The 26,954-nt window shown below is 42.7% G+C and overlaps 1 protein-coding gene across 1 annotated transcript in view; it reads right to left on the bottom strand.

The window, feature by feature from the left end:
- The window catches only part of KIAA0586 (KIAA0586 ortholog), a 110,489-nt gene that overhangs the window by 35,096 nt on the left and 48,439 nt on the right, over positions 1-26,954 (bottom strand). Inside the window, exons 20-28 of the mRNA XM_058665415.1 lie at positions 24,581-24,699; positions 21,399-21,598; positions 18,400-18,556; positions 17,764-17,986; positions 15,909-16,156; positions 14,406-14,482; positions 11,046-11,180; positions 9,763-9,937; positions 1,575-1,729 (exon numbers count right to left, since the gene is read on the bottom strand). Of these exons, the coding sequence (XP_058521398.1) occupies positions 1,575-1,729; positions 9,763-9,937; positions 11,046-11,180; positions 14,406-14,482; positions 15,909-16,156; positions 17,764-17,986; positions 18,400-18,556; positions 21,399-21,598; positions 24,581-24,699 (1,489 nt within the window). The remainder of the gene's footprint in view (positions 1-1,574; positions 1,730-9,762; positions 9,938-11,045; positions 11,181-14,405; positions 14,483-15,908; positions 16,157-17,763; positions 17,987-18,399; positions 18,557-21,398; positions 21,599-24,580; positions 24,700-26,954) is intronic.

The following is a 26,954-nucleotide window of genomic DNA, read 5'->3' as shown; positions in this document are numbered from 1 at the left end:
TGTATATCTGGCTGTAATAAAATGAATAAATCTTTAAAAAAAAAAATACCAAAAAAACACTGGGATTGTTCAATCATTCACTTTTTTTTTTGGTCTCCTTCCCTCAACATTTTTCTGACTGTTCCAGGCAATCATACATATAAACAGTTGGCCTGTCTTACTGTTGTACAGTAGATATTGTACAGGTCACACTATAACTTGCCTATTGATGGACACTGTTTCCAGTTGGAGGTCACTATAAATGTAAACTTGCCATTAACATTCATATTTGAATATCAGCATGTATTAGTCTCTCTTGAGAAACAAGGTATAAAATGGCATGGCTTTGATGCAGACAGGTGTCAATTTCTATGAAGTGGCCTCATTGCTGGTTCTCTCCCCACAGTAGCTCGATGGTTTTACGCCCCCAGCAGCAGCAGGAGCGTTCAGTTGCTGCACAAGCCTGCCAACAGTTAGCACGCTAGTCTTTCTAACCCTAGGCGGGCACCCGGGGCTGCCCTGCTGAGTGTGCCCTAGCGCCCTGACTAGTGACGCTGAGAACTGCTCTTCCTCTATGCTAATCTGCCTTTCACATATGGACTTTGGGCAAAGTGTCTGCCCAAATCTTTTGTTCATCTTTTAATTGGGCTGTTTGTTTTCTTAACTTTGTTTTTGGTGAGTTTTTTATATACTCCAGATATAAATATTTGATCAGATATGTGATTTTTAAAAAATGCAATTATTTTTATTGGAAAGTTATATACAGAGAGAGGAAGAGCTTCCATCCAATGATTCATTCCCTAAGTAGCCACAACAGCTTCAGCTGCGCCAATCCATAGTCAGGAGCCTCCTCCAGGTCTCCCACATGGAGTGCAGGGTCCCAAGGCTTTGAGCTGTCCTCTTCAGCTGTCTCAGGCTACCAGCAGGGAGCTGGATGGGAAGTGGGGCTGCCAGGATTAGAACTGGAGCCCATATGGGATCCTGGTGTGTGCAAGGCAAGAACTTCAGCTGTTAAGCTACCGCACTGAGCCCCAAATACGTGATTTGAAAATATTTTCTCCCAGCTCATGGTATCTCTTCTTATTCTCCTGTCCATATCAGTTTTCATTTCTTAAAATTATTTATTTATTTTGAAAATCTGAGAAACAGAAAGAGACAGACCAAAATATAGAACTTCCATTTGCTGGTTTGCAATCATAGCTGAGCCAAGCTGATGACAAGGGCTGGAAACTGGATCTCGGACTCCGCATGCGAGGCAAGGACCCAACTGTACGACCCATATAATAAACAATTACTGAGTACTATGAATCTACTATGCACTGCAGAGAAATAAAGAGGTGTAAGTGATATGTTCAGTATTTTTTAAAGACATTATTTTTATCATTAATTTTAATAAAAGGAAACTAAGAAGCTAAGTAATGTGTTCAAGAAAATGGTTAGATCACAGTGAGCTAAGACTGACATCAAGGCTTAGTTAACAAACAAGGTTTGGTTCAAAGTTCTATGACTCCAAGGAGTGTTCCTGACAATCTACCATCCTAAGGTAGGACAGTTAGGCTTTTCATTGGAAAGTGTAAATGCAGTTTATTTGGTACCTGAGAAAAATCTTCAGCTATTTTTGGTAAATCAGCATCATTTTCCTGAGCAGTGAAGAGTGTTGCGGGAAGCACAAGGTTTGAGATTGGTTGCAGCTCCAATTCTCCCAAACTCATAGGACCATGACTTGCACAGGAATCTCCATAAACACCACCTGTTAGCAAGATGTAGACAAAAAGTCAAAACTTAAATTTATTCTAGGAAAGAATCATTAGTTGAGCTAAAAGTATAAATATTTATCATCTATTGCATCAGAATTACCAATGTACCTCAACCACAAACCTAGTGAAACACTTGTACCAGGGCATCACTATGGTTCAAACAAAAGCTCAGAGAGAATGGAAAAGTACCTACATTCAAACACACGCACAGATCATTCTCAGCAAGGTCCACAGTCAACAAGTTGCCCCTGCCCCTTCTCACACACCACTCTTAACATCTGTCTTACTTTTCCAATCACTAGGACTTCACAGAATTCCTCTCTAAAACATAACCTTGACACAAGGGCAGGGCCCCTGTCTGGAGGAGTGGTACAGCCTGGGACATCTGCATGTCCCATTCCTTGGGGTCCTTTGGGGAGGGAATTCATGAGTAGAAGCACTTTCTCTCCAATAAAAATGAAAATAACTTTTCTTAAAAAGTACAGGTTGATTTCCTGGGTCAGAACTGTTAGTATTATTAAATCTGTTCTGTGGATATTTTTCTTTGAATGAACAACTTTCTTTTTGTGTTCATTTAAATTGCACCTCAATAAAAATAAAAATAACACAGCAGTAACATTTACACATTTAGTAATACCACTACTCATTTGTATTACATTTCATATTCTATTTCTTTAATTTTTAAATTATTATTATTATTATTATTATTATTATTATTATTATTATTTAGAATTTGGAAGGCAGCAAAAGAGATCTCCCACCGGCTGCTTCAATCCCCAAACACCAGGCTGGACAGGACTCAAACAAGATCTGCAGCGTGGGTGGCAGGGACCCCACCTGAGCACAGGTGTTGCCTCCCAGAGCGCGCATCCGCAGGAGAGGGAACTGGAAGCAGAGCCAGGGCGTAACGGAGACATTCTGACGTGGGATGCAAGTGTCCCAACGCGCCTTACCCAGGGCCCTAAATGCCCAATAGAAACTTTAAACACTTTGCCACACATTTTTTTCAGGATCTCATTCTTCTTTTCAGTGAGCAAAGCAAGATTAAAATTTGTATCTCGCAATTCCTAGTCATTGGTCTTTATTTCACATTCTTACTCAAATATTTCTGAGAGAAATTGTTTTTCATTATTAGTAACTGCTTTTTAAAACAGCATAGTTTATACATCTAACTTTCATCAGTAGGAAAAGAATTGAAGCTCTTTCTCTCTGTTGCTACTCTCTGTAGTTTTGCCTTACCAGTGCAAATAAATGCTACAAATAGGGCCCGGCGGCGTGGCCTAGCAGCTAAAGTTCTCACCTTGAACGCCCCGGGATCCCATATGGGTGCCAGTTCTAATCCCGGCAGCTCCACTTCCCATCCAGCTCCCTGCTTGTGGCCTGGGAAAGCAGTCGAGGACGTCCCAATGCATTGGGACCCTGCACCCGCGTGGGAGACCCGGAAGAGGTTCCTGGTTCCCGGCTTCGCATTGGCGCGCATCGGCCTGTTGCGGCTCACTTGGGGAGTGAATCATTGGATGGAAGATCTTCCTCTCTGTCTCTCCTTCTCTCTGTATATCTGACTGTAATAAAATAAATAAATCTTTTTTTTTTTAGATTTTTTTATTATTATTATTGTTGGAAAGCCGGATATACAGAGAGGAGGAGAGACAGAGAGGAAGATCTTCCATCTGATGTTTCACTCCCCAAGTGAACCACAACGGCCGGTGCTGCGCCGATCCAAAGCCAGGAACCTGGAACCTCTTCCGGGTCTCCCACGCGGGTGCAGGGTCCCAATGCACTGGGCCGTCCTCAACTGCTTTCCCAGGCCACAAGCAGAGAGCTGGATGGGAAGTGGAGCTGCCGGGATTAGAACCGGCGCCCATATGGGATCCCGGGGCTTTCAAGGCGAGGACTTTAGCCACTAGGCCATGCCACCAGGCCCAAAATAAATAAATCTTAAAAAAAAAAAAAAAGGACATCTTATCCCTAATCCAAAAATCTGAACTGCACAACGTTCCAAAACCTGAGGCTTTAAAAGTGCCAGCATTACACCACAAATAGAACAGTCCACATCTCATCTCATGTGACAATCAGTTAACACAAAAGTGGAGGGCCCGGAGCCGTGGCCTAGCAACTAAAGTCCTTGCCTTGAACGCCCCGGGATCCCATACGGGTGCCGGTTCTAATTCCAGCAGCCCCACTTCCCATCCAGCTCCCTGCTTGTGGCCTAGGAAAGCAGTCGAGGACGGTCCAAAGCCCTGGGACCCTGCACCCGTGTGGGAGACCCGGAAGAGGTTCCTGGTTCCTGGCTTCGGATCGGCGCAGCACCGGCCATTGCGGCTCACTTAGGGTGTGAATCATCGGACGGAAGATCTTCCTCTCTGTCTCTCCTCCTCTCTGTACATCTGACTTTGTAATAAAAAATAAATAAATCTTTTTTAAAAAGTGGACAATATATATGTATATTTAAAAATAACTTTAGCCTAGTTTCATATGGTGTATGTGAAATATCAATGAATTTATTGTTTTGACTTTCGGTTCTATCCAAAATGTATCTCATTATGTAAATGCCAAAATTCAAGTATTTGAGAACCCCAAAATACATCTGGGGACCCGCACTGTGAAATAACAGGTAAAGTTGCTATTTGCAGAACTGGCACCCTGTATGGGCACTAGTTTGAGTCCTGGCTGTTCCACCTCCCAGCAAGCTCTCTGCTAACAGGGCTGGGCAAACAGCAGAAGATGGCCCAAGCACTTGGGCTTGCGCACCAATGTGGGAATCCCAGAAGAAGTTCCAGATTCCTGGCGTCAGACCAGCCCTGCTCTGGCCATCATGGCCATCTGGGGAGTGAACCAAAGCATGGAAGATCACGTTCTCTCTCTTAATCTGTCTCTCCCTCTCTCCACCTGTAATTCTGCCTGTAAAACAAAACAAAATAATCCACTTCTGGTCTCAAGCATTTCAGAGAAGGGAATTCAACCTATATAAAAGATGTAAATATCTAACCATATAAAAACTACTTTAACCATAGGGCAAAAAAATGATTATAAAGAATTACAGTGGAAAAATATAAATTTGGAATATAAATATAAATTTGGAAATGGTCTTCCTCTGCGTCGCCTATTCTCTGTATATCTCACTTTCCAATAATAACAAATAAACATTTTTTAAAATATTTTTTATTTTTATTTGAAAGGCAAAGTTACAGAGAAGGAGCAAGAGAGAGGGGGAGAGAGATCTTCCATCAGCTGGCTCACTCCCCAAGTGGCTGCAATGGCAAGAGCTGAGCTGGTCTGAAGCCAGGAACCAGGAGCTTCCTCCAGGTCTCCCACACGGATGCAGGGTCCCAAGCACTTGAGCTACCCTTTGCTGTTCCCCCAGGACATAAGCAGGGAGATAGATCAGAAGTGAAGCAGTTGGGATATGAACTGGGGCCCACATGAGATGCTGGTCCTGCAAGCTCAAGTTTATTCACTAAAACTGGCATTGACCCCACGATCTGCTTTTAAATGAGAAACAAATTTGCCCTTGGATCTCTTAACTACTCCTGAAAAGCCATTCCGTAAGCAGCACAATGTCAGGGTAGATGGCAACAGGAGAAAATGGCAACAATGTCAGTACCCACCAACAGGGACTAAGCCACAGGGCTGTCAGCAGGCATTATGTAATCTACAGAGGTTACTAGGTAAAAACACACTGCAGCAAGTGCACATGCCCTGATCTGAAGCTGTAAATCACACTGCATACATGCATATGTGTAAGAAATAAAATACACTTAGGATAAAAGCATAACATGGGACAAGAGAAAATGTGAGGAAGGGGAATGTTTGGAGACAACCCAAAAATTGCATAATAAAAAAAAAAAACAAGAAACAACAAAAAGCTCACAATAGTTTCAAATCATACAATAGCCTACCATTTAATAGATACTTGCTGTACTAGGCTGGATGACAGATCCCTGACAGTGAATAAAGTCCCTAACCTCATCTGGATTACAAGCCAGTGTGATCAGAACAGCAGGTGGGCAACCCCAGAGAACTGTGGGTCACGACAGGCATTTCACACAGTGAAAAGGGGTCAGACGGCCAGAACAGCAGTCACAACAATGTGACATTTGCTGTGTCAGTTCTAAAAACTGCATTCATTCAGAGTGGATATCTTGCTTATACGCTTGTTACACCTTTACAAGAAGGGTATCTATAATGCTATTTCATTAAAGTCATTTTTTTTTAAAGATTTCTTTACTTGAAAGTCAGAGACAGAGAGGGAGAGAAAGAGAGAGACAGAGAGATTCCATCCACTGGTTCACTTCCCAGATGGTCACATCAGCCAGTGCTGGGGCAGGCAGAAGCCAGGAGCCCGGAGTGTCATCCAGGTTTCCCACATGGGGCAGGGGCCAGGCACTTGGGCCATCTGCTTCTGCTTTCCCAGGCACATGAGCCACGAGCTGGTTTGGAAGTGCAGCATGTGGATGCAAACCAGCACTCATATGGGAGACTAGCATCCCAGGCTACAGCTCTTCCCACTCTGCCCCAATCCTGGCTCCTTAAGAAATTCAATTAGTCCCAAGTTTGAAACTTCTAATTTCACTTGTGCAGGATCTTACAGCAGTAAGGGGCGACCGGGCAGACTGAGCGAGGACGGTGTTGACGCGGTGGGTTTTCTCGCATGTCCAACAGAGGATTCCACCTCTAGGAGCGTCAAGCCACCTCAAATTCAACATGCTTTATGAAACCATGCTCATCCTGTTTCCCCGATTCTGTCCTTCCTCCGCACTCTCCCTCGGTAAATGGAACGGCCATCCGACCTTTGCCTCCAGAACCAGGCCACGCCTCCAACCATTTCTTTTTCTGTACCTCTCACTATCAAAGTCTTGTCCACTCTCCTCAGGTGTCGCTGAGCTGTCTCTTCCTCTCTTCCCTACTGAATAGATGTCTACCACAGCAGGTATTTCGTCAGCCCCCGTGTCTCTAGTCGCACCCTTCCTAACTGATCGATCACGCTGTAGCTCAGATGATCTTTAATAAATGCATGGTGAATATAATCAACTCAGTCATTTGCTTAGAGTCCACAACCGATTCAGTATCACACAATACTCAGGACTGACAGAAATCCAAGACTGAAGCTTTCCTGTGAGGACGGTGAGGTTGGCACTGCTTCCTGTGCTGCGTATGCAAGGGCCCTCTCACTCACTGCGCAGAGCTTCACATGACCTGGGTCTGCTCCCCGCACAATCTCTGATGGGCAGGCAATCATCTTCAGGTGATTCACTGCCTGAGTTCTTGGACTTCCCCAGTTAGCTGCACTGTTTCCTGACTCTAACCTGTTTCTTGACTCTAACCGATCTCACTGCATTCTGTCCTGCAAACCCCTTCCCATCTGTCAGGTCCACTTCAAGGAAGACACCCTGACCTGTGAAGTCTTTCCCGAGTGCCTCCCCAGCTACAACTGGTGGGTCGCCCCATCCTACAGGCCTTGTTCACAACCACAAGAATTTATCCACGGGGGCCCGGCAGCGTAGCCTAGTAGCTAAAGTCCTCGCCTTGAACGCCCCAGGATCCCATATGGGCACCGGTTCTAATCCCGGCAGCTCCACTTCCCATCCAGCTCCCTGCTTGTGGCCTGGGAAAGCAGTTGAGGACGGCCCAAAGCCTTGGGACCCTGCACCTGTGTGGGAGACCCGGAAGAGGTTCCTGGTTCCCGGCTTCGGATCGGCGCAGCACCGGCCGTTGCAGCTCACTTGGGGAGCGAATCATCGGATGGAAGATCTTCCTCTCTGTCTCTCCTCCTCTCTGTATATCCGGCTTTCCAACAATAATAAATAAATCTTTAAAAAAAAAAGATTTTATTCACGGTTTTCCCTTCTATGGCATTAACACCTCAGGAGGAGAGCCTGACGCTGGTCCAGCTGAGCTGCTACTGGATTCCTGACTTCTATAGATGTGTGAGATAATAAATGTTGGTTGCCTCCAGCTGCTAAATTTTGAGATGATTAGACAACTAGTAACTTGACCAATGATATACAAAGCTGAAATTAAAACCCATTTTCCAAACCCTAAAAGACCAAACTTGTCAGTCTATTGTACTACCAAATTAACTTTGTCTCATCCTACATTAAATTAAACAAGTATCTACTCTGTACTTATTATTTAACATACCCTGTATCACAACAGTCTGAGAGGCACTGAAATGGACAGGGTAGACCAGACCCCAAGGATTTTGTTCTACTCCATTCAGCGCGTACCTAGTTGCAGTCAACTACTTACTCCCAAGTGGTCCGTCGGCGCCATCTAGTGGCAGTTCCTCTCATTGCAATCTGCACAGGTAGTTGAAACATTTTATGCCATTTAAATCTTACTAATTTGAAAGAATGTAAAATGCTTAACACTCTCCCATGTATGAAAAATAAAAAATAATGCTAAAACTTACATTTATTTTAACAGATAATTCAGTCATGGATATTTCCCAATTTTGAATTATATTAGTACTAACCCTCTACATGTACTAGTTTTTCTAAATGTAGGCAACTCCTGATTTCTGGCAAATCCTCACAGCTACACAAGTTTCTTTTTACACAAGAGCATACAACCACATGGAAAAGCCAGTAATGGAAAGAGAGTCAATTCTCAGCATCTAGTTGTTAATTTGATTTGTGACCCCAAAATTAATATTCGAAGTGCCTCATTCTTGGGCAGAGTGCTGAAAAACCTCAATTACCTGACCTGCGATTTCTCCGCTGTGCCTAAACAAAGCCTCTCTGCTTTCTTATTTCAGCTCTTACACTGTAAGCAAGCAACATTTCCTTGGTATGTATAATGCCATGCTTAAAGCTTCTATTTCTGATAATTTCACTGTCTAAAGCGGCTCCCAGATGTCATGTTGGAATACAGTGTAGTGCTCCTGAGCACAAGACAACTATGATGTGCCTAACAGGGAAAACACCTGTGCTAAATCAGCTTCCTTCAGGCATGAGCTACAGTGCTGTGCGTTCAAGACCAATGGATAACAACACATGTTCAATAATAAGCAGGAGCAGGTGGCTGGGGCTGCAGTTGAGACGCCCCTGGAAGCCTGCAACCCTCAGCACAGTGCTCCATGCTAAAGCACACCCTAGTCGTCAGCAGCTGACGGCTCAAGCAGAGGCCCTGATACCATGTGCGAGCGGATTATCTCCCAAACTCCAGGCTTCCATCTGGCCCAGTCCTGATTGTTGGGGGACATTCAGGAGATTAACCAGTGGCTGGGACATATCTCTCTCTGACTTTCAAATACATGAATTTTTTTCAAAATTCATGTAAGCTGCTTAAAAAGAATTGAAACACACACCAGGTTACGAATCCAATCAACAAAAACGTTCCTTATCACAGAACTGCCAACCTGGCCCTGTGTTCCCCCAGAAGCAGAGGTTCAGTACTTGGCATGTCTTTGTGGTGACTTCACAGAATATAACTGAGCCTGATAATGAGAATCCGGACATGCTGGTGACCAGCCCCCTCTACTGTCTCTTTACTTCTAAGGCGTAACAGCAGAAAGCTTAGCTAGCTATGTTCCAAGAGTCCTCATGCACTGAACACTATGTCTAAAGTTGAGAGCGCGAACTCCTACAGTATTACCTAATTGAACATTAGCCGAAACAAAGCCTTTCATGTCCGTGTTTGGGCTAGATGCATTTTTGTAGTAGGCATTAAAATAAATCTGTCACTATTGGAAAACATTTTAGTCTATGTCTCTATTACTGAAATTCTCGTGTCCCACCCAATGGTGCCCAAACCAGAACTGACACAGAAACCACACTTCAAAAAGCACTACTAAACTCTACCACAGGACAAGTTATTACATATTTTTTCATTTATATCTCTTTAATTTAAAAAAAATTTGCAAGCCTCAACTGAAAATAATAAACTTCTCAAATCAGACAAGGAACATACTACAGATCATAATCCAAAACACAATGTAGCACTCAGCATGGAAACAGTTCAAAGAAAAATGTGATGGGAACAGTCTGAGAAAAGAAACATCAAAAAGGGGCCTTTCAGTGTGTACCTGAAACTGTGCCAAACTCCTGAGGGAACAGCTTAGGATCCCACTGCTGTTCCAGGGACTCCACACCAGGAACAGGCTGCTGGGCACGGACAGGGCGCCCCAGCAGGACGCTCCCTGCCACTGCGGTCAGCCCGGGCCGCTGGCCTTCACTGAGCTCACCCACGCTGTCCAAGTCCTGCACAGAGCACAAACAAGTGTCACACCTTCAGACCATACACAAATATGATCCACACCACCTGACATTTGAAAGGATCTAGAAAGTGCTTATAATGCCACAAACACATGACGTGAAAGACAAGTTCTGGCTGTTAGATTAACATGGCATCCATAAAAGATAAAACATCACAAATAAAGCTTGTCTAATTACTACCTGTTTTTCAACCCCCTATTCAATAGCAATAAAGTTATAATTTATTCCCCCCTGCCTTTAAAAAAAAGATTTATTTATTTTTGTTGGAAGCTCAGATTTAGAGAGTGAAGAAGAGTCAGAAAGATCTTCCATCTGCTGGTTCACTACCCAAGTAGTCACAACAGCTGGAGCTGGGCTGATCAGAAGCCAGGAGCCTCTTCTAGGTCTCCCACGTGGATGCAGAGTCCCAAGGCTTTTGAGCCATCCTCAACTGCTTTCCAGACCACAAGCAGGGAGCTGAAAGGGAAGTAGAACAGCCAGGATACAAACTGGTGCCCATATGAGATCCTGGGTGTGCAAGGCAAGGACTTTTCGCCACTAGGCTACAGCACCAGGCCCAAATTATAACCCTAAATCCCTGCACCTCTTACATGTAGTTCAAAATGCTTAAGAGCAGAGTAAGGGAAAATACTTGCATAACTCTCATCATAAATAAATACTGTCCAACATTGTTACTGTGCACTTTATAACTATACAGTTGATGGAGAGAATAACATACTTTAACTAGCAATGTGGCACAGCAAGCTAAGCTGCTACCTTTGTTACCAGCATTCCAAGTAAGTAGAGTTTGACTCCCAGCTGCTCTGCTTCCAATGCAGTTCCCTGTGAATGTTCCTGGGAAGGCAACAGAAGATGGCCCAAGCATCTGGGCTCCTGCACCAACATGGGGGCCAGCTGGAACTCCAGCTTCCTGCCTGTTGTCATTTGGGGAGTGAACCAGTGGATAGAAGATCTCTCCCCCTCCACTCTGCCTTTCCCCACACCCCAAAAAATTAAAAGCAATTACATCTATAAAATAATTCTGCATCTTATTTGTATAAAGACTAAAGAATGCTTCAATCATGTTCAATAAAGCCTTTCTCCCAGGGGATACCTCTGGATGACCGACTGCTTCCTGTGACACCGCTGGCTCCTGGTGTTGCTTAGTAAGAAGAGAAAGAACTGCCTCGGCATGACATTTTTTATGGGATTTCCTAATCACTTGTCCTTCGCTAGGACAATCATCTTCCTGAAAGAAACAAACAGACAACACAACAACCTTTACCAGAAAACGACATTTGTCTCTCATGTCAACGAATAAAAGCTCAGTAGTCATTCCATGTCAACACAGATGGAGAGTCCTCATCTAAAGTACTTGAATCCAGAAGTGCTTTCAGACTCTGGATAGTGGGATACCTGCACTGATGGAAAGAGTCCCATGCATCCTATACACAGAGCCAAAAGGTAATGCTATCTAACAACTTTAGATAAACCAGATCCTTTGTTCACACAATATTGAAGTGCTTTTAAGTTCATTAAAATTTACATTTCTTTTTAATTTCCATATTTTTTATCTGAAAAGCAGAGAAGAAACAAGAGGCAAGCCTTGGGCTCGGCAGCGTGGCCTAGTGGCTAAGGTCCTCGCCTTGATCCCATATGGCTGCTGGTTCTAATCCCGGCAGCTCCACTTCCTCTCTATCTCTCCTCCTCTCAGTATATCTGACTTTGTAATAAAAAAAAAAAAAAAAAAAAAAAAAAGAGGCAAGCCTTCCACCTGCTCGTTCAGTCTTTAAGAGCCCACAACAGCCAGAGTGGAGTCAGGATGAAATCAGAAGCCCAAAACTCAGCCTGAGCGGCAGGGAACCAGCTGCCCAAGCCTCAAGCCACTTCAGGAGGAAGCCCAAACTCGACCACTCTCCACTATTTTCTTTAGAGAAATGAAGTTTGTCAGCTCTGGATTAAAAAAACCCATATATCCTTTAGCTGTATGCAAGCACACACCTGCCAGGACAGGCAAATCATTCTGGGTTTTTCCAGATTGTTCTTCTGCACTTGACTTTATAAATGTGTGTATTTACTGTTATTTGTATTGTATATTGTGTATTGCATATTTACTGTTAACATTTTAAAATATAAAATTAGAATTCAGTTTCAAATACAGAAAAAGTAGTCATAATTTAGTACTAGTTCAATGCAGCTATTTATTTAAAGAGATTTAAACATTCAGTGGCACCTGATAAAGTTCTTAGGTAAAAATGATATAATGACATATAAAATACGCCACATGTTAGTAAAATATTTCAATGAGAATAAAGATATTTTACGTATTCCTTCGTCCCATATTTTTCTTAAAATTTATTGTACCCTCTTCATGATATATTCAACCAATCACTTGCAATAAGTAATCACTATTAAAAAATGAAGTGTTCAGCAGCGTACTGTGTCACAGCAAGTTAAGTCTCTGCCTACAACACTGACATATACAGCGGCTGATTTGCTTTCTGTTATGTACCTAGGTAAAGCAGTAGAACCTGACCAGGTACTTGGAAGACCTGATGAAGCTCCTGGCCCCCTACTCAGCACTGACCCATCCCTGGTCAATGTGGACATATGGGGAGTGATCAAGCAGATGGAAGATCTGTCTCCCCCTCTCTTGGTAACTCTGCCTTTCAAATACAAAAAGAAGTCTTTAAAGAAAAAAAAAATGAAAGAAATCAATGGTTCTATTAACACCTTATTTTAAAGCCTCCTTAACATAGCAGGCATTGTGATGCAATGGGCCTAAGCCAATGCTTAGAATGCATCCCATATCAGAAAGCCTGGGACCAAATCACACTTCGACTTGTAGTCCAACTTCCTGCTCCTGCGACCCAGGGAGGTAGCAGATGATGGCTTAAGTATTCGAGTCCCCACCACGCACGTGGCACATCAGCTTTGAGTTCCAAGCTCCAGGCTTCAGCATGGCTAGGTCCAAGCTGTTGTAAACATTCCAGGGAAACGAAAGATCTTCGCCTTTGTGTGACTGTGTGTGATGTGTGTTGTGTGTGTGTGTGTTGCGTATCTGCCTCTCTGCCTTTCAAATATAAATATATAAATAAACAAAAAAGGAACACTATTTATAAAGAACTCTTTGATGAAGCATTTTATATTCCTGTGCAAATGTTTAAAGAAACAGCAGTAACAACGATGTCTAACAAAAGATATGAATAACCATAGATGACAGTTGAATATAATTACCTTTCATTACTTAGGCTGTTTGAAATTACATAAAAAGCATAAGATTTTTATTTCTTAGTAATTCTTTTTCAAAAGAAAATTTCTATTATCACTCTGAATTATATATATGCAGATATATATGATATTCTTAATGCCAAGTTTTTCTTCTATACAGTAGTCCTCAGTTTTTTTTTGCCACTAAATTTTAATATTTATTAGCATTAAGAATTATAATTGTGGTTAGGGACACATAACAAAAGCAACGGAAGAGACCTGCTTCAAATAGTTACGTTCCTGTTCAAACATTATAAAGCCAGCATCCCCGGGGAACAGTTTGTATGGAGCCAGATTTTATTATCTAATTATTCTACAAGTGTGTTCCCTTTTATTTCTCCCCAGCTACTGTAGCTAGATAAATTAACAATTGTCTTCCCTTTTTCACAATTATGGTAAGATCATACAATAAAATGAAAAAAGAAACTTTAAGTTCCTTCATAGATATTTTACTAAAATTCGTGTCTATAACTCAAATAACTGAGAAACCCATTCATGGCAACAAGTGCCCACTAGAATACAGTGCCCTCACCATCCACGGCGACAAGCGCCCACTAGAATACAGTGCCCTCACCATCCACGGCGACAAGCGCCCACTAGAATACAGTGCCCTCACCATCCACGGCGACAAGTGCCCTTTAGAATACAGTGCCCTCACCATCCACAGAAACAAGTGCCCACTAGAATACAGTGCCCTCACCATCCACAGAAACAAGTGCCCACTAGAATACAGTGCCCTCACCATCCACGGCGACAAGTGCCCACTAGAATACAGTGCCCTCACCATCCACAGAAACAAGTGCCCACTAGAATACAGTGCCCTCACCATCCACAGAAACAAGTGCCCACTAGAATACAGTGCCCTCACCATCCACAGAAACAAGTGCCCACTAGAATACAGTGCCCTCACCATCCACAGAAACAAGTGCCCACTAGAATACAGTGCCCTCACCATCCACGGCGACAAGTACCCACTAGAATACAGTGCCCTCACCATCCACAGAAACAAGTGCCCACTAGAATACAGTGCCCTCACCATCCACGGCGACAAGTGCCCACTAGAATACAGTGCCCTCACCATCCACAGAAACAAGTGCCCACTAGAATACAGTGCCCTCACCATCCATGGCGACAAGCGCCCACTAGAATACAGTGCCCTCACCATCCACGGCGACAAGCGCCCATTAGGATACAATGTGCTCACCATTTCAAGGGCGTCTTGCAGAGTGCTGGATAAGCTATCATTCAGATTTGTCAGATACAGCCCTGCTTCTCCTAAAACTAGAAATTTAGAAAAACAGAAAAAAAACACAAATTTAGTAAACACCCTGAGCATAAGGCACAGAATGCCACATTAAGCTGACACTGCAATAAAATAGTGGGAAAGCAAAAACCAAATCATGAACAAATTATTCAATCTCAGCAGTATTTTCAAAAGCAGAGTTTCTAACAACGCAGGAGAGATGCTCTATCAGTCAGCTTGGCAGAAACGAAAGGGACCATAGATTGCAACTATAACTATGAAACTGAGAAATAGGGCCCAGCACAGTAGCCTAGTGGCTAAATCCTCGCCTGGCATGCGAGGATTTTTTTTTTTTTTTTTTTTTTTTTTTTTCCCATTTCCCATCCAGCTCCCTGTTTGTGGCCTGGGAAAGCAGTCGAGGATGGCCTAAAACCTTGGGACCCTCTCCGTATGGGATAGTTGGAAGAGGCTCTGGACTCCTGGCTCTGGATTGGCTCGGATCTTCCTCTCTGTCTCTCCTCTTCTCTGTATATCTGACTTTCCAATAAATAAATAATCTTTAAAAAAAAGAAATTGAGAAATGGGTATTTTTATATAATATTAACAAAATTAAAATTTATAAATGGGTCTGGCATTTTTGACCCAATGGGTTAAACCATCCCCTGCAATGCTGGCATCCGTGGATGGGCATCAATTTGGTCAGCAGAAAATGACCCCAGTGCTGAGGCCCCTGGTCCATGTGGAAGACCAGGATAAAGCTGCTAGGCCCTGGTTTCTGCCTTGCCGAGACCCAGCCACTGCAGTCATTTGGGGAGTAAACCAGCAAGCGAAACATATATCTCTCTCTCTCACTTTCTCTATACTCCATGTCTCTACAACTTTTATCTTTCAAATAAAAAAATGATCTTTGAAAAAAGGAATGCCTTCTTTAAAAAAAAAAAATTACAGTTAAAAGCTGATTAAACATTCCAGAGAGCAATTTATCAAGGAATCAGTATTTTAAGGGTACACACTCAGCAATTACATATGTAAGAATATTAAAAACCATCTAAAACACCCCAGTTATAGAATTTTAAAAACAGACAACTCAGCTATTAAACAAAATCAGCTAAGGTGATGTGTTGGGGTGAGCCTGCTACCTGAGATGCCCGCACCCCACAGCACAGTGCTGGTCTGAGTCCCAACCATCCTGCTTCCTATCCAGCTGCCTGCAAGAAAGCAGATCATCCCCCCTAAAGGGGACCCAGCTGGAGTCCTGGGCTCCTGGCTTCAGCCTGATCCAGTCCTGGGCTCCTGGCTTCAGCCTGATCAGACTTCAGCCTGATCCAGCATTGTAGTTACTAGTGCTGTTTCAATTATGTCATGTTAAGCCTTGAGAATTGAGTGAAAAACTTTTTGACATAAGTATTCCATAGGGAACTATCACAATCGAACCGTGAAGCCAATCTACACAAATTAACTCACCTTGGGCAGCCAACATTTGACCACAGTTAAATAAAATCTCTCCTTCCGAGATGGGTCGGTCCAGGGTTTCAGTGTCAGTGGCGGTTGGGCTCCAAGTGCTCGCCAGCGTTGACGAGTCCGCACTGAGCAGCTGGGACGAGGAAGGAGCTCTGGCGTTGGAAGGAAGTGCTGCGAGGGGCGCGGGCGCTGCAGGCTGAGCAGGGACGTCGACGCTCCGAGGCTCTTCATCTTTAGCAACAGACATGACACTAAGAAAACAAAGACAGATTTAAACACATCAGACTCCTAAAGGCTGATTAAAAATATACATATTTCCTTTAAAAAATATTCCTGTGGTCCACATGGGCATGCATACCTCTCAACTATGTTAAACATCACCAAAAAAAAAAAAAATGAATGAAAATAAAATGAATTTATTATTTTTTAAAAAGTATTCCTATCATTTACACTACTGTAATTAAGGAAGTGTATTTTTCTATAAGTGCTTTTTTGCTTTAAATTGTAATTAGAGCTGCGGCCTGCAACACCAGCACCCCATATGGGCACTAGTTGGAGTCCACCCCTGACCATTGTGGCCACTCAGGCAGTGACCCAGGCACACAGAAAACATCTCTTTCCGCTTGTCCTTTCTCCATAACTCCACCTTCCAAATAAAATTCTTTAAAAAGTTTTTTTAGGGCCCGACGCAGGGGTCTAGTGACTAAAGTCCTCGCCTTGAACACGCCGGGAGCCCATATGGGCGCTGGTTCTAATCCCGGCAGCTCCACTTCCCATCCAGCTCCCTGCTTGTGGCCTGGGAAAGCAGTCGAGGACAGTCCAAAGCCTTGGGACACTGCACCCACGTGGGAGACCTGGAGGAGATTTCTGGCTTCGGATTGGCACAACACTGGCCATTGCAGCCACTTGGAGGGTGAACCATTAGACAGAGGATCTTCCCCTCTGTCTATCCTCCTCCTCTCTGTATATATATATCTGACTTTGCAATAAAATAAATCTTTGAAAAAATTTAATAGAAATGAAAATATAAATAATTTTTTTTAAAGATTTATTTATTTTTTATTTGAAAGTCAGATATACAGAGAAGAGGAGAGACAGAGAGGAAGATCTTCCATCCGATGATTCACTCCCCAAGTGAGCCACAACGGGCCGGTGCTGCGCCGATCCGATGCTGGGAACCTGGAACCTCCTCCAGGTCTCCCACGCGGGTGCAGTGTCCCAAAGCTCCGGGCCGTCCTCAACTGCTTTCCCAGGCCACAAGCAGGGAGCTGGACGGGAAGTGGAGCTGCCAGGATTAGAACCGGCGCCCATATGGGATCCCGGAGCATTCAAGGCGAGTACTTTAGCCGCTAGGCCACGCTGCCGGGCCCCTAAATAACTTAATTTTGAAGAACTTAGTATTTATGAATTATTTTTTTCTCAAACACAATTTCTGGTTTATAAAACCTTTATCGTTTGTATGATAAATGATACTTGGAACATCTAGTTACCAAAAGGGAACACATTTGGCCATCCACAGTTTGAGGTTCTACAACACATATTCAACCAACCACAGGCAAAAATATTCAAAAAAACGTCCACCCATACTTAGCATACATATAATTTCTATGTTCCCACTTCCTAAACAATACAATTATTTATGGAGTCTTTACATTGTAACAGCTATTGTAAATAATGCAGGGATGGTTTCAAGTATCTGGGAAGACATGAGTGGATTCTATGCAAAGACAGCGCCAGCCTTCCTAAGGCCCTTGAGCCTCTGCAGGCACTGCCCACGGCACGGTGGGGCGGGGGAGGGGGATGGTTCTGGACGCATTCCCCCGTGGATAACACAGCAACATCCCACGTTCTCATTTACATAGCTCTCGGGTGAAGACTTTCTTCTTGATGAAAGTTAGGATTCTCTTCTTCCAACGGCAGGTCTCCGTCACCCCATGGCTTAGGAAGCTCTGGGCTTGGCATCTTCACCTTATCAATGGAAATCTCTGACAAACTTGGAGTAACAGCTGGTGCTGGAGGAGGCGTGGTAGTGGGGGTGACTGTTGGAGTGTTAACAAGGGTGATAGCAGGCATATCATTCCCTATGGATTTTTTTAAAAGAGAAAAAAAAAAAAAGTAGACAACTCCATAGGAAAGTAAGACATTTTGTTTCTGACATTCTTTAGTATCTAGCACACAAAAAACAGCAATAACAATAATAATGGTGACCAATGATATAATTTCTAGATTAATTTAGCAAAGCACAAAAACATCCTGAAAAGACATTATTTTTAACACCATAACAGACTTAGAGTAGTCTAAGCATCTTCCTAATAATAAACTTTAAGCAGTGGGAACCAATTCCTTAGTTTTCTTGCAACAAAAAATAATTTACTAAAAATAATTCACTATGACCTAGTAACAAGGATACATTTATAAAGCACTTTATTTAAAAAAAAATCATGAAATTCTACTTAATAGTTGCTAAATCTACCTTAGAGAAAATAGTTCCTACCTTTTTCAGCAAATATCTCTTTCACCGGGAGAGCCACGTCATGATCCGAGTCACAGGGAGAAGAAACCGGCGTTTTGACCAACACACACTCTCTTGCAGGTGACAGGGGACCAGGAGGAGTGGGCTGTGGAGTGACCACTGGGGTACATACCCTTGCCTATTATAAATTAATGAAGCAAGATTATTCTTAAATCATTCAAATGAAAATCATCTGAAATAATATGAGCTTTTCTTAGACTACACAGACTCAAAACAGGTGAGAAAAAACAAAACCAACGTAATGAGACTCTAAACAGATGGCTGTCAGGCTGAGACTGAGCTGGAGGAAGCTTCTGGCAACCGATGTAAACTCAAAGAAACCTAAGGCATCCTTTTTAAAACCAGATTCAACAGATACAGCTGAAGATTAAACCCAACTACCAACCTGATGCTCCTGCAACAGAAAAACCAGCCTTCTAGCATCAAAGAACAGAACACATCAGAAGTAATGAAATAACAAGAAAAAGGGGGGGAGCAGAGAGATAAAGATAACAGAGAAATGAAAACTAGCAAGAAAAGAAAAAATGAATATTTGCATATTAATTTCTTGAAGTAATAATTCAAATGGTTCCAAATCCAAAACGCACAAAACGATGACAGAAAACCTAGTCTCCTCTCTTACTTAAGTTTTTCCTATTTTGGCTCCCGTTCTCAGAGTTATCAATAATCTTAACTAATTCAGTTCAGACATATGAAGATCTACCTATGGAATAAATTCCCAGAAGTGAGATGGGTTGCTTAAAGGGCTAATGGTGTTTTTAATTTGGATTTTGCTAATCCCTTTAGAGGATCAGACTATTTTATATTACCACCAGAAGATATGCAGAGGCCCATTTCCCTAAGGTTTGAAAAACAGGATTAACAAACTTTTTGAATATTTCCTCTACTCTGAATTTTTCCATAATAATTATTGAGGCTTATCATGTTTTTCTATGTATAGACAACTGGTATTTCTTTTACATCTATAAATTGGCTGACCACAGCCAATGGCCATTTTTTTAAATAAATTTGCTTTTGCTTCTCTCATTCAAGAAAGTCTTCATATATCAGATTAGCCTTCATTCTGTTTAATCAGTAGCAAACTAATATACCACTTAAACCCATGAATCACAGCATGAATTCCGCAGCATTATTTAATAATCAGTATACTTTAGCCTTCATTTTAAAATGAAGGAAGTTCACTGTGTCTTATTGACTGCATAAGCTGACCATCAGAAAACACTGTTCTAGACACACTAACAAAACACAATTCAAAACCATGCACCAGGGCCAGTGCGATGGGGTGAAGCCACTGCTTGTAACAGCACTCCAAATTAGAGTGCCAGCAGAGTCCTGGCTACTCCAGTTCCAACGCAGTTTCCTGTTTATGTGCCTGGAAGACAGCAGATGATGGTCCCAGGACCTGAGCCCCAGCCATTCCTGTGGGAGACCAGGACGGAGTGTCTGGTTCCTGGTTCTGCTCTGGCTCACACTAGGCTGTTGCAAACATGTGAGACGTGAACGAGTACACAGAAGACTCCTCTCTCCTCCCTTCTCTAGCGCTCCCTTTCCACATGTATGTGTGTGCATGTGTCTCCTTTCACTTTGCCTATCAAATAAAAAAAATCATTAAAACACACACATATGCCATGATCAAATCTTGGTACTATAATCACATTCCCAAGCTCTGCAGACATCATATACATATAAAATTGCCAAATATAAGAAGGGGTCAGTTAAAGCATTCGCCTACATAAAATGGTTATTTTGTGGTATACGTGCAGTAGCAGAAATGACTGTGGACTTGTAAACAGCTGATAATGTCAAGTAAACTTTGGATTTATATAATCTCACACTGCCACAGTAGGCTAGAAAAATCTGACAACAGGGAGGCTAATTAAACTAATAGAAGTATCTGGGGCCCGGCGGCATGGCCTAGCGGCTAAAAGTCCTCACCTTGAATGCCTGGGATCCTATATGGGCGCCGGTTCTAATCCCGGCAGCTCCACTTCCCATCCAGCTCCCTGCTTGTGGCCTGGGAAAGCAGTCGAGGACGGCCCAAAGCATTGGGACCCTGCACCCGCGTGGGAGACCCGGAAGAGGTTCCTGGTTCCCAGCATCAGATCGGCGCGCACCGGCCATTGCGGCTCACTTGGGGAGTGAATCATCGGATGGAAGATCTTCCTCTCTGTCTCTCCTCCTCTCTCTGTATATCTGACTTTGCATTAAAAAAAATAAATAAATCTTTAAAAAACAAAGAAGTATCTGAAATATATTTTTAAAGATTAAAAACATAAGTTTATACACTTAAAAAATAACATGATCCTTGGTCATATTTTGAAATACAAATAAAAAGCTGCAAAGGACATCTCTGTACCAATTAGGAACACTGACTATGAGCTTATATCCTACATTATTAACATACTAATGTTCACTTTGGTGAGTATGATCATGGTAGTTGGAGAAATTTTGTTCTTAGGAAAGAATTCGGATGCTTTTAAAGCAAGGTATCATGCTGTCTGCAATTTTCAAAGAGTTTATAACATACAGCAGACAGATACAAAGATAGATTGAAAAAGTGTCAAAATTCTATCAATCATTAAGCATAGCTACAAGGTATAAAGATGTTCATACTTTCAACTTCCCTACAGATTTAAACAAATTTTAAATAAAATGTTGGGGAACTGTTATAATTCATACCAACACGGAATAAACTCTACTATAAATCATGATCTCACATTATGCAACTAAGATTTTTCCATTCAGGGCTCGGCAGCGTGGCCTAGTGGCTAAGGTCCTCGCCTTGATCCCATATGGCCGCTGGTTCTAATCCCGGCAGCTCCAACCCCTCTCTATCTCTCCTCCTCTCAGTATATCTGACTTTGTAATTTAAAAAAAAAAAAAAAATTTTCCATTCTACTGCTCTTAATAAGTGCACCAAACCCCCAGAATTCAAAGACAGGAAGGAGGACCATTCCTACCGGCAAGTGGCCTTCGCTGGGTGAAGCATCGCAGGAAACACCTGCAGCAGCGGGATGCGCGTCCTTCGTCTCCCTGTCACCCAGCATGACAGCGATGGTCTCGGCCAGAGCTTCATGCACTAAACGGGTAACCATATCCGAGCTCACAGGAACCCCAGCATCGACAAACAGCTGGAGGACACCGCTGCCTGTTCTTTCCACTAAAAAATAAAGAATTGATTGCAAGTCAAACCTTTAAGTCTTAAAATTTTTGAAATGTCAATATGTATACATACAGGGATAACAAGAGGATAAAAACATCTCAACTTATAACAAAAAGCTAGAATAATGACGATGACATCCTTAGAACCAGCGTTGTGGCACAACAAGTAAGGCCTCTGCCTGCTGTTTGAGCATCCCACACGAGCTCTGGTTCAAGTCACAGCTGCTTCACTTCCAATCCAACTCTCGGCTAAGCGGCCTGGAAAAGCAGGGAAGATGACCCACATTCTTGGGCCCTGCAATCACCTGGGAGACCAGAAAGTGACTCCTGGCTTCAGACCAGCCCAGCTCTGGCTGTTTCCGACATTCAGAAAGTGAACCACAGAATGGAAGGTCTCGATTTGTGTCTTGCCTTCTCTCTATGTAACTCGGACTTTCAAATACAAAATAAATTTATTTTTAAAATGGACAACCACTTAAAGCAAAAAACCCATACACATTAGACTTAACATGCAAAATAAAGAATGTTATAATTCAATGAGGATACAAACCTCAACTTGAAAATAAGCAAAAGATCTAAAAGGATACTTTACCAAAATAATACATAAATAGGAAACAAGGGAATATAAATAAAAACAGTTGTGAGAGATCACCACATATATACAAATGGCTAGCATAAAGACACTGTAACACAAAGAACTGGTGAGGATGTGGAGCAAATGGACTTGAATTCACCCCTGACCGGAATGTAAAGTGGCAAACGTACTTTTGGAAAAATATTTAGTTTAATTTCTTACAAAGTTAAACACTTAATTCTCATATGTCCAACATTAATTAAAAGGTGTGTCTAACCAAAGGTATGCTTGCAAATGCTCACAGATTTATTCAGCACTAGTAAATACTCAACGCATTGATAAATAGTTAAACAAGCTTTAGTATTTCCATATACTCTAATACTATATCCAACAGTACTGAAGTTTTATGATAAACCACAGGAAGCCAGCCAGCAAAAGACACATATTATATGATTACACATATATGAAATCCTAGAAAAAAATACAGTGACAGAAAGCAGCAAGAAAGCAGGGCAGTGTTTGTTGGGGGTCGATGAGCATGGATGGGCATCAGCAATTGTCTAAAGAATGGCAAAACGGAACTTGTGGGGATGATATAACTGTTTTTCTTAAAGATTTATGTATTTAATATCCACTTGAAAGACACAGAGAGGGACAGGTAGAGATGGATACAAAAAGAGGGAGAAACAGAGAACTCTTCCATCCATTGGGTCACTCTGCAAACGGCTGGCAACAGGCAGGACTGGATCATTCAGGTCTCCATCGGGTCTCCCATACTGTGAAGCGTGGGTCATCTTCCTTCTGCTTTCTCAGCACATCACCAGGGAGCAGAAGCGGAGCAGCCAGCAAGGGAGCCAGTGTCCCTGCTGGAGGCCAGCGTTCACAACGCCTGTCCCACACAATGCTCTATAGCACAACTCTGTGGCTATTGAACAGCCATGTACAGTCACCAAAATTTGTCCAACTGTGCATTTAGAACTGGGGACTTTTATGGAAAGTTCGTTACATCTTTAAAAAGCTGATCAAAGTGGAAGCTAAAGAACAAAACAAAGAAGAAAAAAGGGAGGATGAGGAGAGGAAGGGCGAATTAGCCAGGCACGGCTCTGTAAAGAAAGCTCAATTTGACCATTCAATGAGCACTTAAATTCTTTTTGAAATCTATTTGATGGGCCCAGTGCAGTAACTAGTGGCTAAATCCTTGCCGTGTACAAACCAGGATCCCATGTGGGTATGGGTTCATGTCCCGGCAGCTCCACTTCCCATCCAGCTCCCTGCTTGTGACCTGGGAAAGCAGTGGAGGACGGCCCAAAAGCCCTGGGACTCTGCACTCACGTGGGAGACCTGGAAGAAGCTCCTGATTCTTGGCTCCGGATCAGCTCAGCTGCAGCCACTGCGGCCACTTTCAAAGTGAATCAGCGGACAGAAGATCTTTCTCTCTGTCTCTCCTTCTCTTTGTAAATCTAACTTTTCAATAAAAATAAATAAATCTTAAAAAAAAAAAAAAGAGGCCAGCGTGATAGCTTAATGGCTAAAGTCTTCGCTTTGTATGCGCCAGGATTCCATTTGATTGCCAGTTTGTATCCTGGCTGCTCCACTTACCTTCCACCTATTTCCCTGTCTGTGGCCTGTGAAGGCAGTGGAGTACTGCCCAAAACTTTGGGATCCATACACCCCCATGAGAGACCCAGAAGAAGCTCCTGGCTGCTGGCTTTGAATTGGCTTTGTTTTCTCCTTTTGTCTATAAATCTGACTTTCCAATAAAAAGAAGTAAATCTTTAAAAAAGAAGAAGAAATCCACTTGAGAGCTGCAGGGTGGGAGAGAACATAGAGGCGGGCAGAGAGACAGAGCTCCTAGCCATTTGGTTCGCTCCCCAGACGCCTGCAACAGGCAGGATGCCAACTTGGGAAGCCAGCAGCAGGAGCTCCAAGTCTTCACAGCGGTGGCAGGAATCTAGGTACTGAGTCCTCACCGCTGCTCCAGAGTCTGCATCGGGAGGCAGTCGGAGTGAGAAGCCAGGGCTAGGGACCTCACCCACGCTGAAGACTTCAATCTCCACCAGGTGCCAATGAAGGCCTAGGCACTATGGAGAAACAGCCCCAGGCCTGAGCAGTGACAGTCTACTGGGACAGGCATGCAATCTGGAAAATGATAACAAAGACAGGATGGGAGCGCAGAGACGGTAGGGCTGGCAGGGATGGAGAGGCTAAATCAACTGGACAGCACAGCGTGCAATCAGGGCACGAGGGAGAAGGGCTTTACTGACCATTTCTGAGAAGGAGTCTGGAAGGAAGAGCTAATATTTTGTCAGCCAAGGAATGACTTACTTCTGTGATTCTTAAATTATATCAAACCAAAAGTTTTGCTTTTCAATTGCAAAGATACAAAGATAACTCGCCTCCACTTACCAGCACCTGAGGACAGAGGCTCACTGGCCTCACTGACCGAGCCACTGACATCAAGTCTGGCCTGCTGGTGGACTCGACAGAGCCCAGAGATCATTCTTGACATTATTTCTTGCTCCACCCTTGAGGAGGAAGGAATAAAAGTTAAGGATTACTACATCTGATAGAAATATATAAAATGTTGGCATATTCCCTGTATCAAAAGACACCGTTGCTGACAGACACAAACATTTACATGTGAAAAGCAGTTGGTGTGCAAGTGAAATCCGGAAAGAAAAGGCCAAAAAGTGTCTCCTGACAAAACAAGCCACGGGGGACAGAATCTCACTGTGGGAAGTCCACAAGATCAAGTCAAAATCACGCAGTGGTCTGCAATGTCATGAAAAGCTTCATGGAACTCAATTCAGAGCCTCTGAATGTCAGTCCATCAACATGTATGATAACACATATGAATCCACGTTAGGTACGAGCCGGAAAAGGCCAGCTGGCCCCTCGCCAAGGAAACACACAAGCTGTGAAGGAACTCAGCCTTCCTCTTAAACACCAGATTCCAACATTATTCTCAGAAGAGGAGAAAAAACAGAACAGCAGACTTTTTCTGGTAATTTCTTTAGAGAATTAACTGACTTCTTAAAAACTGTTATATATAAATGTTGCAAGGTCACTGTAGAAAATTTAAGAAATATATAAAAGGTTAGTTTTTGTTCTTGAGGCTCACAACCACAAATTCAGAGATAACCTGAGTGCACATTCTGATGTGCGTTTCTGAAACTTGTGTTCTATCAACATTTTTTTCAATAAGGTTTTGTCACTGAAGCTATATTGTTAGTAACTTGCTTCATTTATACACTAGCACATTTTAATGTGCTGCAATATCACTAAATAGTTTTCTAAACCTAATTTTAAACCATATTCAACTCTTTGGTTTACTTTCTAAGTTCATTAAGATTTTTCACAAGTGAAAGTAGAGAAGAATTTATCTTATAGTCACATGCAAATTGCAATAATTACATAATAGGGTTTAATATTGCAGCTATATAACAAACTTTGAGAAAAGTGTCTTTTTGAAGTGCTAAGTATTATATACAAGTACTTTAAAAAAGTTTTTGGACTCAGGTCCAGCGCGGTAGCCTAGTGACTAAATCCTCGCCTTGCACACACAGGAATCCCATATGGGTGTTCATACTCCAGTTGCTCCATTTCCCATCCAGCTCCCTGCTTGTGGGCTAGGAAAGCAGTTGAGGACGGCCCAAAGCCTTGGGACTCTGTACCCACGTGGGAGACGTGAAAAAGCTCCTGGCTCCTGGTTCAGCTCAGCTGAGCTCTAGCAGTTGTGGCTATGTGGAGAGTAAACCGGCGAATGGAAGACCTTTCTATGTCTCATTCTCTCTGCAAATCTGACTTTCCAATAAAAATAAATACATATTTTTTAAAAGCTTATGGACTCGTGGAATTAAGAGATAGTTTAGGCCTGGTGCTATGGCCTAACGGCTAATCTCCTTGCTTTGGAACCACCAGAATGCCATATGGGTACCAGTTCGCATCCCAGCTGTTCCACTTCCTTCCCAGTCCCTGCTTGTGGCCTGGAAAAACAGTACAGGATGGTCCAAAGCCTTGGGATCCTGCACACACGTGGGAGACCTGGAAGAATCTTCTGGCTGCTGGCTTTGAAAAAGCTCATCTCCAGCCGGTGCAGCCACTTGGGGAGTGAACCAGTGGATGGAAGATCTTCCTCTCTGTCTTTCCTCCTCTCTGCAAATCTGATTTCCCAATAAAAATAAATAAATCTTTAAAAAAGAGAGAGATACATTTATTCTACTAAAAAATATCCTTAAATTCATGCAGAGTGTTTATTATTTTTTAAGATTTTTTAAAAAAAACATTTGCTTTTTTTTGTTTGTTTTGTTTTATTTTTTTTTAATTATTTATTATTTAACTTCATTAATTACATTGTATTATGTGACACAGTTACATAGATACTTGGGTTCTCCCCACCCCTCCCCAAACCCTCCCACCATGGTGGATTCCTCCACCTTGTTGCATAACCACAGCTCAAGTTCAGTTGAGATTCCCCCATTGCAAATGTATACCAAACATAGAGTCCAGCATCTTATTGTCCAGTCAAGTTCAACGGCTTCTTAGGTATACCCTCTCTGGTCTGAAGACAGAGCCAGCAGAGTATCATCCCAGTCAATTGAAAGCTCCAACACATTTGCTTTTCTAAAAAGGAAATTCAACTACTGAAATTGCTGGAAACGCAGCAAAACCAGAGCTTAGAGAAAACTTTTTAGCATTAGAAAATAAGGAAGATCTTGGGCCCGGCGGCGTGGCCTAGCACCTAAAGTCCTCGCCTTTAACGCACTGGGATCCCATATGG

The sequence above is a fragment of the Ochotona princeps genome, chromosome 6, assembly GCF_030435755.1.
Source record: "Ochotona princeps isolate mOchPri1 chromosome 6, mOchPri1.hap1, whole genome shotgun sequence".
NCBI classification, from domain to species: domain Eukaryota; kingdom Metazoa; phylum Chordata; class Mammalia; order Lagomorpha; family Ochotonidae; genus Ochotona; species Ochotona princeps.
The sequence above is the reverse complement of the archived record's forward strand: the minus strand, read 5'-3'. Positions and strand labels throughout refer to the sequence as shown.